At 42.4% G+C, this 12,668-nt stretch overlaps 2 protein-coding genes across 2 annotated transcripts; both read left to right on the forward strand.

Annotated features, from left to right (window-relative positions):
- On the forward strand, positions 1-5,156 carry ANKRD65 (ankyrin repeat domain 65). Its single transcript, XM_032232191.1, has 3 exons — positions 1-194; positions 1,686-2,235; positions 4,707-5,156. Exons 1-3 carry the CDS (start codon positions 1-3, stop codon positions 5,154-5,156), a joined length of 1,194 nt encoding a protein of 397 aa, XP_032088082.1.
- Positions 5,157-6,913: 1,757 nt separating this feature from the next.
- Positions 6,914-12,195, forward strand: MRPL20 (mitochondrial ribosomal protein L20). Its single transcript, XM_032231526.1, has 4 exons — positions 6,914-7,147; positions 9,515-9,625; positions 10,945-11,022; positions 11,946-12,195. The coding sequence occupies exons 1-4, from the start codon at positions 7,061-7,063 to the stop codon at positions 12,117-12,119; spliced, it is 450 nt and encodes a 149-aa protein (XP_032087417.1). The 5' UTR covers positions 6,914-7,060; the 3' UTR covers positions 12,120-12,195.
- The last annotated feature ends 473 nt before the right edge of the window (positions 12,196-12,668 follow it).

Below are 12,668 nucleotides of genomic sequence, written 5' to 3' on the forward strand. Positions count from 1 at the left end.
ATGGTGTTGGCCGAAACCGCCGCCGAGGGAATCCGAAAAGAGGAAGGCTGGGAACCTGTTGCAAAGGGTACCAATAATGGTTTGGTCCCAACATCCAAGGCCCCGGGGTGGATGGAGCTCCACCAGGCAGCCAGGAATGGGGACGTGCGGCTGGTAAAACAGCTGTTGAAGCGAGGGGCATCTATGAACAGCAGGTGAGGTAAATTTTGAGTAGTTAAGAGAATCAGCAAATACTACCTCTAGCTGGCCCCAGAGTGGGTAGAGAATGGAGATTTTGCAGGACCTTCCCCTCGAGTGGGGTGGGAATGATTTTACAGTACCCTTCCCCTGGAAAGGGGACGAAATAGTGATTTTGCAGTATCCTTCCCCTGGAGTGGGGTAGGAATGATTTTACAGTACCCTTCCCATGGAAAGGGGAGGAAATAGTGATTTTGCAGTATCCTTCCCCTGGAGTGGGGAGGGAATGGAGATTTTGCAGTATCCTTTCCATGAAGTGGGGAGGGAATGGAGATTTTACATTATCCTTCCCCTGGAGTGGGGTGGGAATGATTTTACAGTATCCTTCCCCTGAAAAAGGGTAGGAAATAGTGATTTTGCAGTATCCTTCCCCTGGAGTGGGGTAGGAATGATTTTACAGTACCCTTCCCCTGGAAAGGGGAGGAAATAGTGATTTTGCAGTATCCTTCCCCTGGAGTGGGGAGGGAATGGAGATTTTGCAGTATCCTTCCCATGGAGTGGGGAGGGAATGGAGATTTTACAGTATCCTTCCCCTGGAGTGGGGTAGGAATGATTTTACAATACCCTTCCCATGGAAAGGGGAGGAAATAGTGATTTTGCAGTATCCTTCCCCTGGAGTGGGGAGGGAATGGAGATTTTGCAGTATCCTTTCCATGAAGTGGGGAGGGAATGGAGATTTTACAGTATCCTTCCCCTGGAGTGGGGTGGGAATGATTTTACAGTATCCTTCCCCTGAAAAAGGGTAGGAAATAGTGATTTTGCAGTATCCTTCCCCTAGAGTGGGGAGGGAATGGCGATTTTGCAGTATCTTCCCTGGAGTGGGGTGGGAATGATTTTACAGTATCCTTCCTCTGGAGTGGGGAGGGAATGGAGATTTTGCAGCAACCTTCCCCTAGTGTGGGGTGGGAATGGAGATTTTGCAGTAACTTTCCCCTAGAGTGGGGTGGGAATGGAGATTTTGCAGTAACTTTCCCCTAGAGTGGGGTGGGAATGGAGATTTTGCAGTATCCTTCCCCTGGAGTGAGGAGGGAATGGAGATTTTGCAGTATCCTTGCCCTGGAGTGGGGAGGGAATGGAGATTTTTGCAGTATCCTTCCCCTGGAGTGTGGAGGGAATGGGGATTTTACAGTATCTTCCCTGGAGTCGGGTGGGAATGGGGATTTTGCAGTATCCTTCCCCTTGAATGGGAAGGGAATGAAGATTTTACAGTATCCTTCCCCTGCCACGCGCAACAAGCCACACCCACAGAACCTGTAGTAAAAAAAATTGAATTTCACCACTGACCAAAAGCCATACATTCTGGGCTTCACATCTAAAGAGAATTGGCTGGTACGGACTTCCAGCTGTGCCTCCATCTAGAACTACACTTCCCAACATCCCTTGCTTTCCATCCAAGGCCTTCTATATTAGATTTTCTTTCTTTTTTCTTTTTAACTGACCCCTTTTAGAGACGAAAACGGCTGGGCTCTCCTGCATGCCGCCTCTTTGCATAGCTACCTCCCCTTGGTGAAGTTACTCCTCCAGCGTGGAGCAGCGGTCGACTCCGACAACATGGCCGGTTACACACCTCTCCATCACGCTGCCTGGGGAGGCCACACCCAAGTCGCCGAGCTCCTCTTGGCTCGGGGGGCTCCGGTGGCGGGCTTAACCCAGGGGGGCCTTACCCCGTTTCACTGTGCGGCCGCCAACGGCCACACCTTGGTGATACAACTGCTGCTACGGCACGGGGCAGATCCCGACGCTTGCGACTACGACCAGTGGAATTCCTTGCACTGGGCCACAGCTGGCGGCCAGCTTCACATCATGAATGGGTTGATTTCCCAAGGGGTGAACCCCAATTTCCAAGGCCAGGGTGGCATCGCGCCATTGCACATAGCTGCCCAGATTGGGAGAGTCGATACGATGCGTCTCTTGCTCGCCAAAGGGGCCAGCGTGGACCTCCAAGACGACGGCGGAAGGACGGCGCTGTCTCTCGCTTCTAAAAACAGCCATCACGAGGTGGTCTTACTTTTTAGATCAGATCTATACTAAGATCAGTGTTTTCATTCATCGTCATAATTAATTTTAGTATAAGGGAGCTGGGGAGGGCTGATTGTTGTTGTTTTTTTTAATGAAAATTTGGAAAAAAAACCTTTTACAAATATTTACCTCCCTCCCCCCACCCACCCCAACCTTTCCCCCCCCACACACACTTCCCAGAACCAATACAGGGTATAAATCTTTAACAAAAACACTCTAAAATAAGCTTTAAAAAAAGTTAATATCATCTTTCATTTGAGCTTTAACTCCTCCTTGCTAGGCTAACTCTAAACAAATTATATCATTCCTTGTTTCTTTAGTCATAAGCTATCTGAAATTTCTTAGTCCCGTATTTATTTTGAGTATAGTCAATCCATCTTCTCCACTCCAGTTTATATCTCTCGTTTGAATGGTCCTTGAGATATGCAGATATTTTAGCCATCTCCGCTAGGTTTGTTACTTTCAATGTCCATTCTTGAATAGTAGGCAAGTCTTCCTTCTTCCAGTATTGCGCCACCAACAATCTAGCTGCGGTTATTAAATGCAAAATCAGGCTAATCTCTACAACTGTACAATCAGTAATTATACCTGACAAAAATAACTGAGGGGGAAACTTTATCCTTTTTTAAAAGAACATTTTGCATAATCCACCATATTTTAATCCAAAATGCTTTAATCTTTTTACAAGTCTACCATATATGAAAGTAAGTAGCATCAGCATAGTCACATCACCAGCATTTGGGTTGTAAATTCGGATACATAGAGGCCAGTTTTTTAGGATCTAGATGCCATCTATAAAACATCTTATAAAAGTTTTCTCTCAAATTTTGGGCTTGTGTAAACTTTATATTTCTTACCCAGATCTTTTCCCAGGGCTGATTGTTGACTCTGGGCTGGGTTTTTAAAAATTATTAGCCCAATTAGAAAAATATTTGGGGAAGGCTTTAACGCAACAGAATAACAGAGTGGGAAGGGACCTTGGAGGTCTTCTAGTCCAACCCCCTGCTTGGAAAGGAAACCTTATACCAGTGCAGCCAAATGGGTAGTCCAACATCTCCTTAAAATCCTCCAGCGTTGGGAGCATTTACAACTTCTGGAGGCAAGTCGTTCCACTGATTAATTGTTCTCACCGTCAGGAAATTTCTTGTTTTTTCCTTGATTAGTTTCCATCCTTGTCCTTCCTTCAGCTGCTGTGGAGAATAGCAGCCCGTCAAATACTGGAAGACTGGCATCATTAAGAGCCGAGGTGGCACAGTGGTTAGACTGCAGTACTGCAGGCTACTTCAGCTGACTGCTAGCTGCAGTTCGGCAGTTCAAATCTCACCGGCTCCTGGTTGACTCAGCCTTCCATCCTTCCGAGGTGGGGATAAAATGAGGGCCCAGGTTGTTGGGGGCAAGAGACTGGCTCTCTAAACCACTTAAAGAGGGCTATAAAGCACTATGAAGCAGTATATAAGTCTAACTGCTATTGCTATCATGTCATCCCTAGTCCTTCTTTTCATTAAACTAGACATACCCAGTTCCTGCAACTGTTCTTTGTATGTTTTAGCCTCCAGTCCCCTAATCATCTTTGTTGCTCTTCTCTGCAGTCTATCTAGAATCTCATCATTTAAAAATATATAAATACTATATATATATTTATATATATATATATATATATATATATATATATATATATATATATATATATATATATATATATATATATATAATATATATAAAAGCAGACATCCATCCATCTTCCAAATCAGAAGTTCTCTTCCTGTTCTATTCTATTCTATTCTCTGTTTTATTCCCTGTTTCTATTTCTATTCTATTCTTTATATATTCTATTCTATTCTCTGTTCTATTCTCTATTGCTATTCTATTCTCTGTTCGATTCCCCATTCCCTATTTCTATCCTATTCTTTACATATTCTTTACATATTCGATTCTATTCTCTGTTCTATTCCCCATTCCCTATTTCTATTCTATTCTTTACATATTCTATTCTATTCTCTGTTCTATTCCCTATTTTTCTATTCTTTTCTATTCTTTACATGTTCTATTCTATTCTATTCTCTGTTCTATTCCCTATTTCTATTTCTATTCTATTCTTTACCTATTCTATTCTCTGTTCTATTCCCTATTTCTATTTCTATTCTATTCTTTACCTATTCTATTCTATTCTGTTCTGTTCTCTTCTCTATTCTATTCTCTGTTCTATTCCCTATTTCTATTCTATTCTATTCTCTGTTCTATTCCCTATTTCTATTTCTATTCTTTTCTATTCTTTACATGTTCTATTCTATCCATCTTGCTTTCCAATGGATCAAAAGCCCATTTCTGAAAGAAAAAAAATCAGATTATTTTAGGGAAGCTTAGCACAAAACCTGAACTGTTGGATTCTTCCATGGAGGGCCGTGACCTCCGTTGCTTTCTCAAACTTTTCCTATCTTCCCCTCCTTCAGATTGTGAAGCTGTTGCTCCAGAACCAAGCGGATCAGAACCTAGCGGACTCCCATGGCTGCACCCCGCTCCACAAAGCCGCAGCCACTGGGTGCCTTCTGTCTGTCCGCCTTTTGCTCCATCAAAGTTCCCCGGTCAGCGTTACTCAAAGAGATGACCTCCTGCTCACGCCACTTCACCGTGCGGTCCTCGGTGGTCACACCGATGTAGTCCGTTGTCTCTTGGATCACGGCGCGGACGTTAACGTGGCCGGGTGGCTGGGCAAAACCGCTTTGCATTTGGCGGCGGAGAAAAAATTATTTCCCCTGATGGAACTTTTGGTAGCAAAGGGCGCAGACCTTAGCCGGAAGACTTGGTGGAAGGAGACTGCTGAAGACTTGGCATTGGTGAAGCCCGAACCCAGAACTTTCTCTAGCTGTGCTCCTCCTGGGTGTCACCAAACATGTAGATAGTCCTTGATTTACGACCATAAACAATGGCTATCAACCTGCCTTCTATTGAGGACCTGGACACTGCAGGAGTCAAAAAGAGGGCCGTGAAAATATCTACAGACCCCTCGCATCGTGGACGTAAATTGTTTCAACTCCTACCCTCAAAACGACGCTATAGGGCACTGCACACCAGAACAACTAGACACAAGGACAGTTTTTTTTCCCTGAATGCCCTCACTCTGCTAACACCTATTCCCACAATATTGTCAAATAATTTACTAAGACTGTATTACTATTCTTCTTCTCTTCCTTACTAGTATCTATCTCTCCCCATTTACGACTATAGCCATGTTGCTTGTGTCTTTACATTTATATTGCTTTTAATTGTTTCCTAATACAATTTGATAGCTTATTTAGTAATCTATGACTATCACTAAGTGTTGTATCTTTTTATTCTTGATGAATGTATTTTTAGTCTCCTTATGTACACTGAGAGCCTATGCACCAAGGACAAATTCCTTGTGTGTCCAATCACACTTGGCCAATAAAGAATTTTATTCTATCCTATTCTATTCTATTCTATCCTATATTTTATTCTATTCTGTCCTATCCTTTCCTATCCTATCCTATATTCTATTCTATTCTATCCTATCCTCTATTCTATTCTATCCTATCCTCTATTCTATTCTATCCTATCCTTTCCTATACTATCCTCTATTCTATCCTATCCTCTATTCAATTCTATTCTGTCCTATCCTTTGCTATCCTATCCTATATTCTATCCTATCCTATCCTCTATTCTATCCTTTCCTATCCTCTATTCTATTCTATCCTCTATTCTATTCTATCCTCTATTCTATTCTATTCTATTCTGTCTTATCCTCTATTCTATCCTATCCTATTCTCTATTCTATTCTATCCTATCTTATCCTCTATTCTATTCTGTCCTATCCTATATTCTATCCTATCCTATCCTCTATTCTATTCTATTCTGTCCTATCCTTCCTGTGCTATCCTACATTCTATTCTATTCTGCCACAGCCTGTCCCAATCAACATCCTGCGTTCCCATCTATATCCACCCATGCAGGGTTTTTTTTTCCCCCAACAGGAAAACCAAAGTTTACAGATTAACAAGGTTGAAAGGGACCCTTGTAGGTCATCTAGCCCAGTCCCCCACCCAAGCAGTTGTTTGCTTTCTTCCAGAAAGTTTGATCTCCTCCCGAGCCAACGCTGGACTCTCCTTGTGGTCTCCCTTCCTAATGAGGTCCGATTTGATATGGTCTTTCAAAATTAGCTAAAATTAGAAATTAGAAAAAATAGAAAAATTAGAAAGAGAAAGTAGAAAATAGAAAAATTAGAAATTAAAAAAATAGAAATTAGAGAAATTAGAAATTAATAAAATAGAAATTAGGGAGGGGAAGGGGGGGGGGGAAGCGCCAGCTCGGGTACTTTTCCTTTCCTTATAAATTCCCCTCGGGGGCGCGTCGATCAGAATCGCAGTTGCCTTAGCTCCACGTTCGGCCTTTCCTCTTTCCTTCTTCTGAGGGGCGACTCCCATTGAAACGAACGGGGAAATGGACGGGACGATGAGCTGGGAAAGGGACGGGACGAGGACGGCACGGCGGGTCTCCAGTGCAAAGAAGCGACAACCGCCCTCTTGTGTCCCCCGGTCCTCGCATCTGAATGCCACGGCGATGTTCCTCTTCCTCCCTCCTCTCCACTCAAATGACGAGCCCCATTTCCCCGCACCAGCGCCGGAAGTCGGGTTGCGGAGTGCGCACTCTTCCCCTTTGCGTTTTTGCAGCCATTGCAGCCCAAGTCTGCGGCCGGAGGGGAAGGAAAGGGAATTGCACCGCGTGGCTCGGTCACCTCCAGCCCGGCAACCCCTCCGCCGCTTCTCCTGCAAAACTCCGGGTCCCTGGCATGGTCTTCCTCACTTCCTCGCTTTGGCTCCGTGGCGACGTGGCCGCCCGATTCTGGCGCAAGCAACAGATCCTCAAACATGCCCTGGTAAGGGGGGAAGGTCCCCCAAATCCCCATCCACCCCCGCCCCAGGCTTCCTTCCCCGTATATGTGTGTGTGTGTGTGTGTGTGTGTCAGTCAGTCAGTCAGTCAGTCAGTAATTTGATGTTTTGGGAACCGGGGATGGGAGACCATGAGGAAAGGACGATGCTAGAGGTTAAAGAAACATCCTGGAAGAAAGAGTAAAGTAGAGTAGTAGAATAGAATTAGAGTAGAATAGAATAGAATTAGAGTAGAATAGTAGAATAGAAGTAGAGTAGAGTAGAATTAGAGTAGAATAGAATAGAATTAGAGTAGAGTAGAATAGAGTTAGAGTAGAATAGTAGAATAGTAGAATAGAAATAGAGTAGACTAGAATTAGAGTAGAATAGAATAGAATTAGAGTAGAATAGTAGAATAGAAGTAGAGTAGAGTAGAAGAATAGAATCAGAGTAGAGTTGAATAGTAGAGTACTATAGAATAGAGGATAGGATAGGATTCTTTATTGGCCAAGTGTGATTGAACACACAAGGAATTTGTATTTGGTGCATAGGCTCTGAGTGTACATAAAGAAAAAATAAAATAGAATACATTCATCAAGAATCGTAAGATACAATACATAGTCATAGGTTACTAATAAGCAATCTATCATACCAGGGAATACATAAAACAATATAAATTTGAAAGATACAAGCAACAAGGTTATAGTCATAAGTGGAAAGAGATAGGTACTAGGGAGGAAGAGAAGAAGAATAGTAATACAGTCTTAGTAGGTAACATGACGGTGTTGTGGGAATTAGTTGTTTAGCAGAGTGATGGCATTCAGGAAAAACTGTCCCTTTGTCTAGTTGTTCTGGTGTGCAGCGCCCTATAGCATCAGTAACTTGATGTTTTGGGAGCCTGGGATGGGAGACCATGAGGAAAGGACAATGCTAGAGGTTAAAGAAACATCCTGGAAGAAGGCAAGGGCAGCCCACTTCCGTGGTATTGTTCTTGCCTGGAACACAGCATAAACATCAGGATTTGAGCCTTTCTGAAGGGCATATTTGCTTAAGAACTGCTGGAAATTTACTCCTAGTAGTACAGCTGTTGTACAGCCTATCAACTAGAAGTCAAGGGCCGGCGACCACATGGGGTGTCCAAAACAGAAATGGCAAGACACCATCAACAAAGACATGCAAGCAGCTGACCTCAGAAAGTGGCATTCAAGGATCCGAAAAGCATTTTGGATAAAAATATGGTGGATTATGCAAAATATCTTTAAAAAGAGGATAAAGTTTACCCCTCAGTTATTTTTGTTAGTTATAACTACTGATTGTACTGTTATAGAGACTTAATTTGATTCTGAACCTAACAACTGCAGCAAGACTGCTGGTGGCGCAATACTGGAAGAAGGAAGAATTGCCTACTATTCAAAAATGGATGTTAAAAGTAACAAACTTAGCAGAGATGGCTAAAATATCAGTAGACCTCAAGGATCATTCAGACGAGAAATATAAGTGGGAGTGGAGAAGATGGATCGATTATATTCAAAATAAATATGGGACTAAGAAACTCCAGATAGCTTATGAATGAATCAGCAAGGAATGATATAACCTATTTAGAGATAGCATAACAAAGGGGGAGTTAAAGTACAAGTGAGGGATGAATGCTAAAGTCTGTTAGTTTATTTTAGAATATGGTTGTTAAAGATTTATACCCTGTATTTGCTCTGGGAGGGGGGGGGAGTGGGTTATGGGGGGGAAGGGAGGTAAATATTTGTAAAACCTTTTTAAAGCTTTAAATAAAAAATAAAAAAGGATCCGAAAAGCGAATCCTGCATCTGCGGGAATACACTAGGAAGAAGAAGAAGAGGAGGAGGAAGAGGAGGAGGAGGAGCAGGCGGCCGCTATTGAACTAATTGTTGCTCCTAGTACTAATAGGACCACTCTTAGTACTGCATTCGGCTTACTCTGTTATTCTAAACCAGATGTTTAGAACTACAGCTCCCAGAATTCCCTGTTCTCAGCAGCCCGATTTGTTGAATGGGACTTCTTACTACTGATGCCCATCTTGGATCGTGCCAGGGCTCGATGGGTGAGCTGAAGGGACAGGGGTAACAATTTCTGGTTCGGCCCAGTGATGCCAACCTCCAGTTGTGGTGCCACATGTTGTCTAAACACATCAAGCCACCTTCAAGTGTTTTTTTGGTGAGTTGGGGGTTTCCTGAAAGAAATCTATCTATCTATCTATGTTGCATTTGTGCTGATAAATAAATAAAGGGAGACTAGTATAGATCTATTTCAAGCTATTTAGCTCTCATCAGCTAGCCCTACCCTTACTGGGAATCGAATATATATATTTCGCTCTCTTTGTGTCCTCCTTTCCTTTCTCTAGCATTTTCGTGGACGGAAGAATCGCTGCTATAGCTTGGCATATCGAGCTGTTCGGAGGGCTTTTGTGTACGCCACCAAGGCCAGATATCTGAAAAAGAGAGATATGAGGACGGTAAGGAAGACCCAAAAACATTTGAGATATTTATGAAATGTGCATCCTGAAATGCCCATCTTCTGCTGAGTTTCTACTTTCTATAATTGCTGGGTGCTCATTTTAAGAAAATGTGCTTTATTTATTTACTAGAGCGTGACAAAGTTGAATAACTGAAAGAGAAAAGCAAGCAGCAATGCAATTACAACAATGTAAATTGTGTGTATGAGAGAGAAAGAGAAAGAGGGAGATATGAAATATGGTCATCTTTAATTGAATATTACATAAAATATTGTGTGTGTGTGTGTGATTTTATGAAACAGTTTCAGTTAAGGATGATCGTATTTCATAGCCATTGTCCATGCATAAGCTATATCTGTCAGCAACATAATACCTAATGTCCAAAGTCTCAACTCACTCAATAATAGCCATGCATTTATTCAATTTCAATTTATTCAGCATTCAATTTTGCAGCTGCCAAGATTTTTGGCTGAGCAGGTACAAAAACAGCCAGGGAAATGATTGAAGCCTGGGAAACAGCCCCTTGTCAGTCAACAGGAGTGCTGATTTACCGCCAGCTTATCAGATACCTAGGAGTGGAGGATTGGCAGCACCAGGAAACAACAGAAACTACTTAGTAGCTGGCCATCAACACCCCAGTCAACAACTAAAAAGCCACACACAACCAGGCACCATATAAATACTACACATAGAAAAACCCAAAGCATACATTCAGGTAGCAATAGACTTATATACCGCTTTGCAGTGCTTTATAGCCCTCTCTACGTGGTTTACAGAGTGAGCCTCTTGCCCCCAACAATTTGGATCCTCATTTTACCCCTACCTCGGAAGGATACAAGGCTGAGTCAATCAGGAGCTGGTGAGATTTGAACTGCAAGCTGCAGCTAGCAGTCCAATGAAGTAGCCTGCAGTACTGCACTCTAACCACTGCACCACCTCAGCTCTAACCACTGCTCCACCTCGGTAGAGAGATGTTTCCCAAGGATGGGCTATAGCATAAATCCAAAATTTTGGAAAATTAAACCTCTGGTCCCAGTGACCGACCCAAATTGGATCTTGCGTAAATTTATTTTCCCAATGTTGAAAGTTTTAATTTCTTGGCCCTGGAGAATCCATTTCTATTCTCTTGCTGTCCGTCTCCATGTGATAGACACATTACTGTCGTTTCCACATAATAGGTAAACACGGTAAAAATCCTTGATTTAGTTTAGCATCTCCAGATAGGACTTCGGGAAACAGATTTTTTCCCTGGTTTGAATGCCAGGGATGGCCCTATGTTCTTTACCAAAATCCTATGAATATTGCACTTTCTCTTTCAGCTTTGGAAAACCAGGATCGAAGCGGCATCGCTGGAGCATGGTGTGAAGTACCATAATTTCGTCAGTGGCCTTTATAAGGTAATTGGCTTTAATTAATCATGATGTAGAAAAGATGCGGAGTTCTAGAAAGAGTGCCGAAAAGAGCAACAAAGATGATTCGGGGACTGGAGGCTAAAACATATGAAGAACGGTTGCAGGAACTGGGTAGGTCTAGTTTAATAGAAAGAAGGACTAGGGGAGACATGATTGCAGTCTTCCAATATCTCAGGGGTTGCCACAAAGAAGAGGGAGTCAAGCTATTCTCCAAAGCACCTGAGGGCAGGACAAGAAGCAATGGGTGGAAACTAATCAGGGAGAGAAGCAACTTAGAACTGAGGAGAAATTTCCTGACAGTGAGAACAATTAACTAGTGGAACAAGTTGCCTCCAGAAGTTGTAAATGCCCCAACACTGGAACTCTTTAAGAAGATGTTGGATAGCCATTTGTCTGAAACGGTAGAGGGTTTCCTGCCTAGGCATGGGGTTGGACTAGAAGACCTCCAAGGTCCTTTCCAACTCTGCTATTGTATTGTAATTTTTTTTCTTTCTATTTTACATTTCCAGACGCTTTTCAATATCTCATTCTTCCAGAGAGCCTGTAGCCGATGAAATGACACCACGAATTTATCACTACTTTTGTTAGCATTGCTTTATTTTAATCTTTTAAATTTATATTCTGGATGTTTTATTTTATTTTAAGGTTTTTGTTTTTGCCTCGTTGATGGCCACAGGGCTTTGGTTCATCACTGTGAGCATGAGTGACTTTAAATCTAATTTTTCAAAAATGGGGAAGGATTGCAAAAAGGCATCAAAGTTTACAAATATTTGTTTTTTTGTACAAAGATCAATTCTGGTTTTTTCCCCTTTTTTTCTTCAGCTTTTCCTGATTGGATAGGATGAAAATACAGGAAATGCACTTCCAACTCATCTCTCTTTTTTTTCTTTATTTCTCCCACATCGCAGTGTCAAGTAGAACTGAATCGGAAATCATTAGCTGATCTAGCCATCTATGAACCAAAGACATTCAAATCTTTAGCTGCTTTAGCGAAAAGAAGAGGCGAAGAAGGACTGCTTGCAGCTGAGGGAGAAGGAAATGAACCCGAAGGAATATTTTCCCGCCTGTTGAAACATCCGTGAAGGAAACGTGTTCCCAATGAGCTCTGCTCAAATTAAAAAGAGACATTTTAAAAATAAAAATGTTGATTTCCCCCCCCCCTCTCTCCTTTCTTCTTCTTGGCCATATCCATCATTGGATGTTGGCCATCCTGTTGGTGATCCTATTTTTATCAACAGCCGCAGGAAAAAGTGATGCTGAGTTTTGTCCAAACCAGTCTGTCAGCGTCACTCCATTACATAATTAGGAAAGAGACTCCATGGATTGGAAATCCAAAGTACTTTTACTAATTATAAATGGTAAGCAAGCAGTTGCGAAGCAAAGTCTACTTAATTAGGCGCGAAAGCGATTGATATATAGAATAGTCCATTCCCCACCCCCTTAGGATCATAGCTCCAGGCCAATCATAAGTCCTTCAAGTGTCAGGTGTGAGATAACTTCAAACAGGCATCACGAAGATGGAATGTCGAGGCCGTTAATCTACGCGGGAAGCTCTCACGCATGCGCCATCCGAGCATCTCGAACATCCTAGAAGATTCCTCCAGCCCATCAATTAATCCCTCCCACATACT

Source organism: Thamnophis elegans, chromosome 15 (genome assembly GCF_009769535.1).
Source record: "Thamnophis elegans isolate rThaEle1 chromosome 15, rThaEle1.pri, whole genome shotgun sequence".
In the NCBI taxonomy this organism is placed as follows: domain Eukaryota; kingdom Metazoa; phylum Chordata; class Lepidosauria; order Squamata; family Colubridae; genus Thamnophis; species Thamnophis elegans.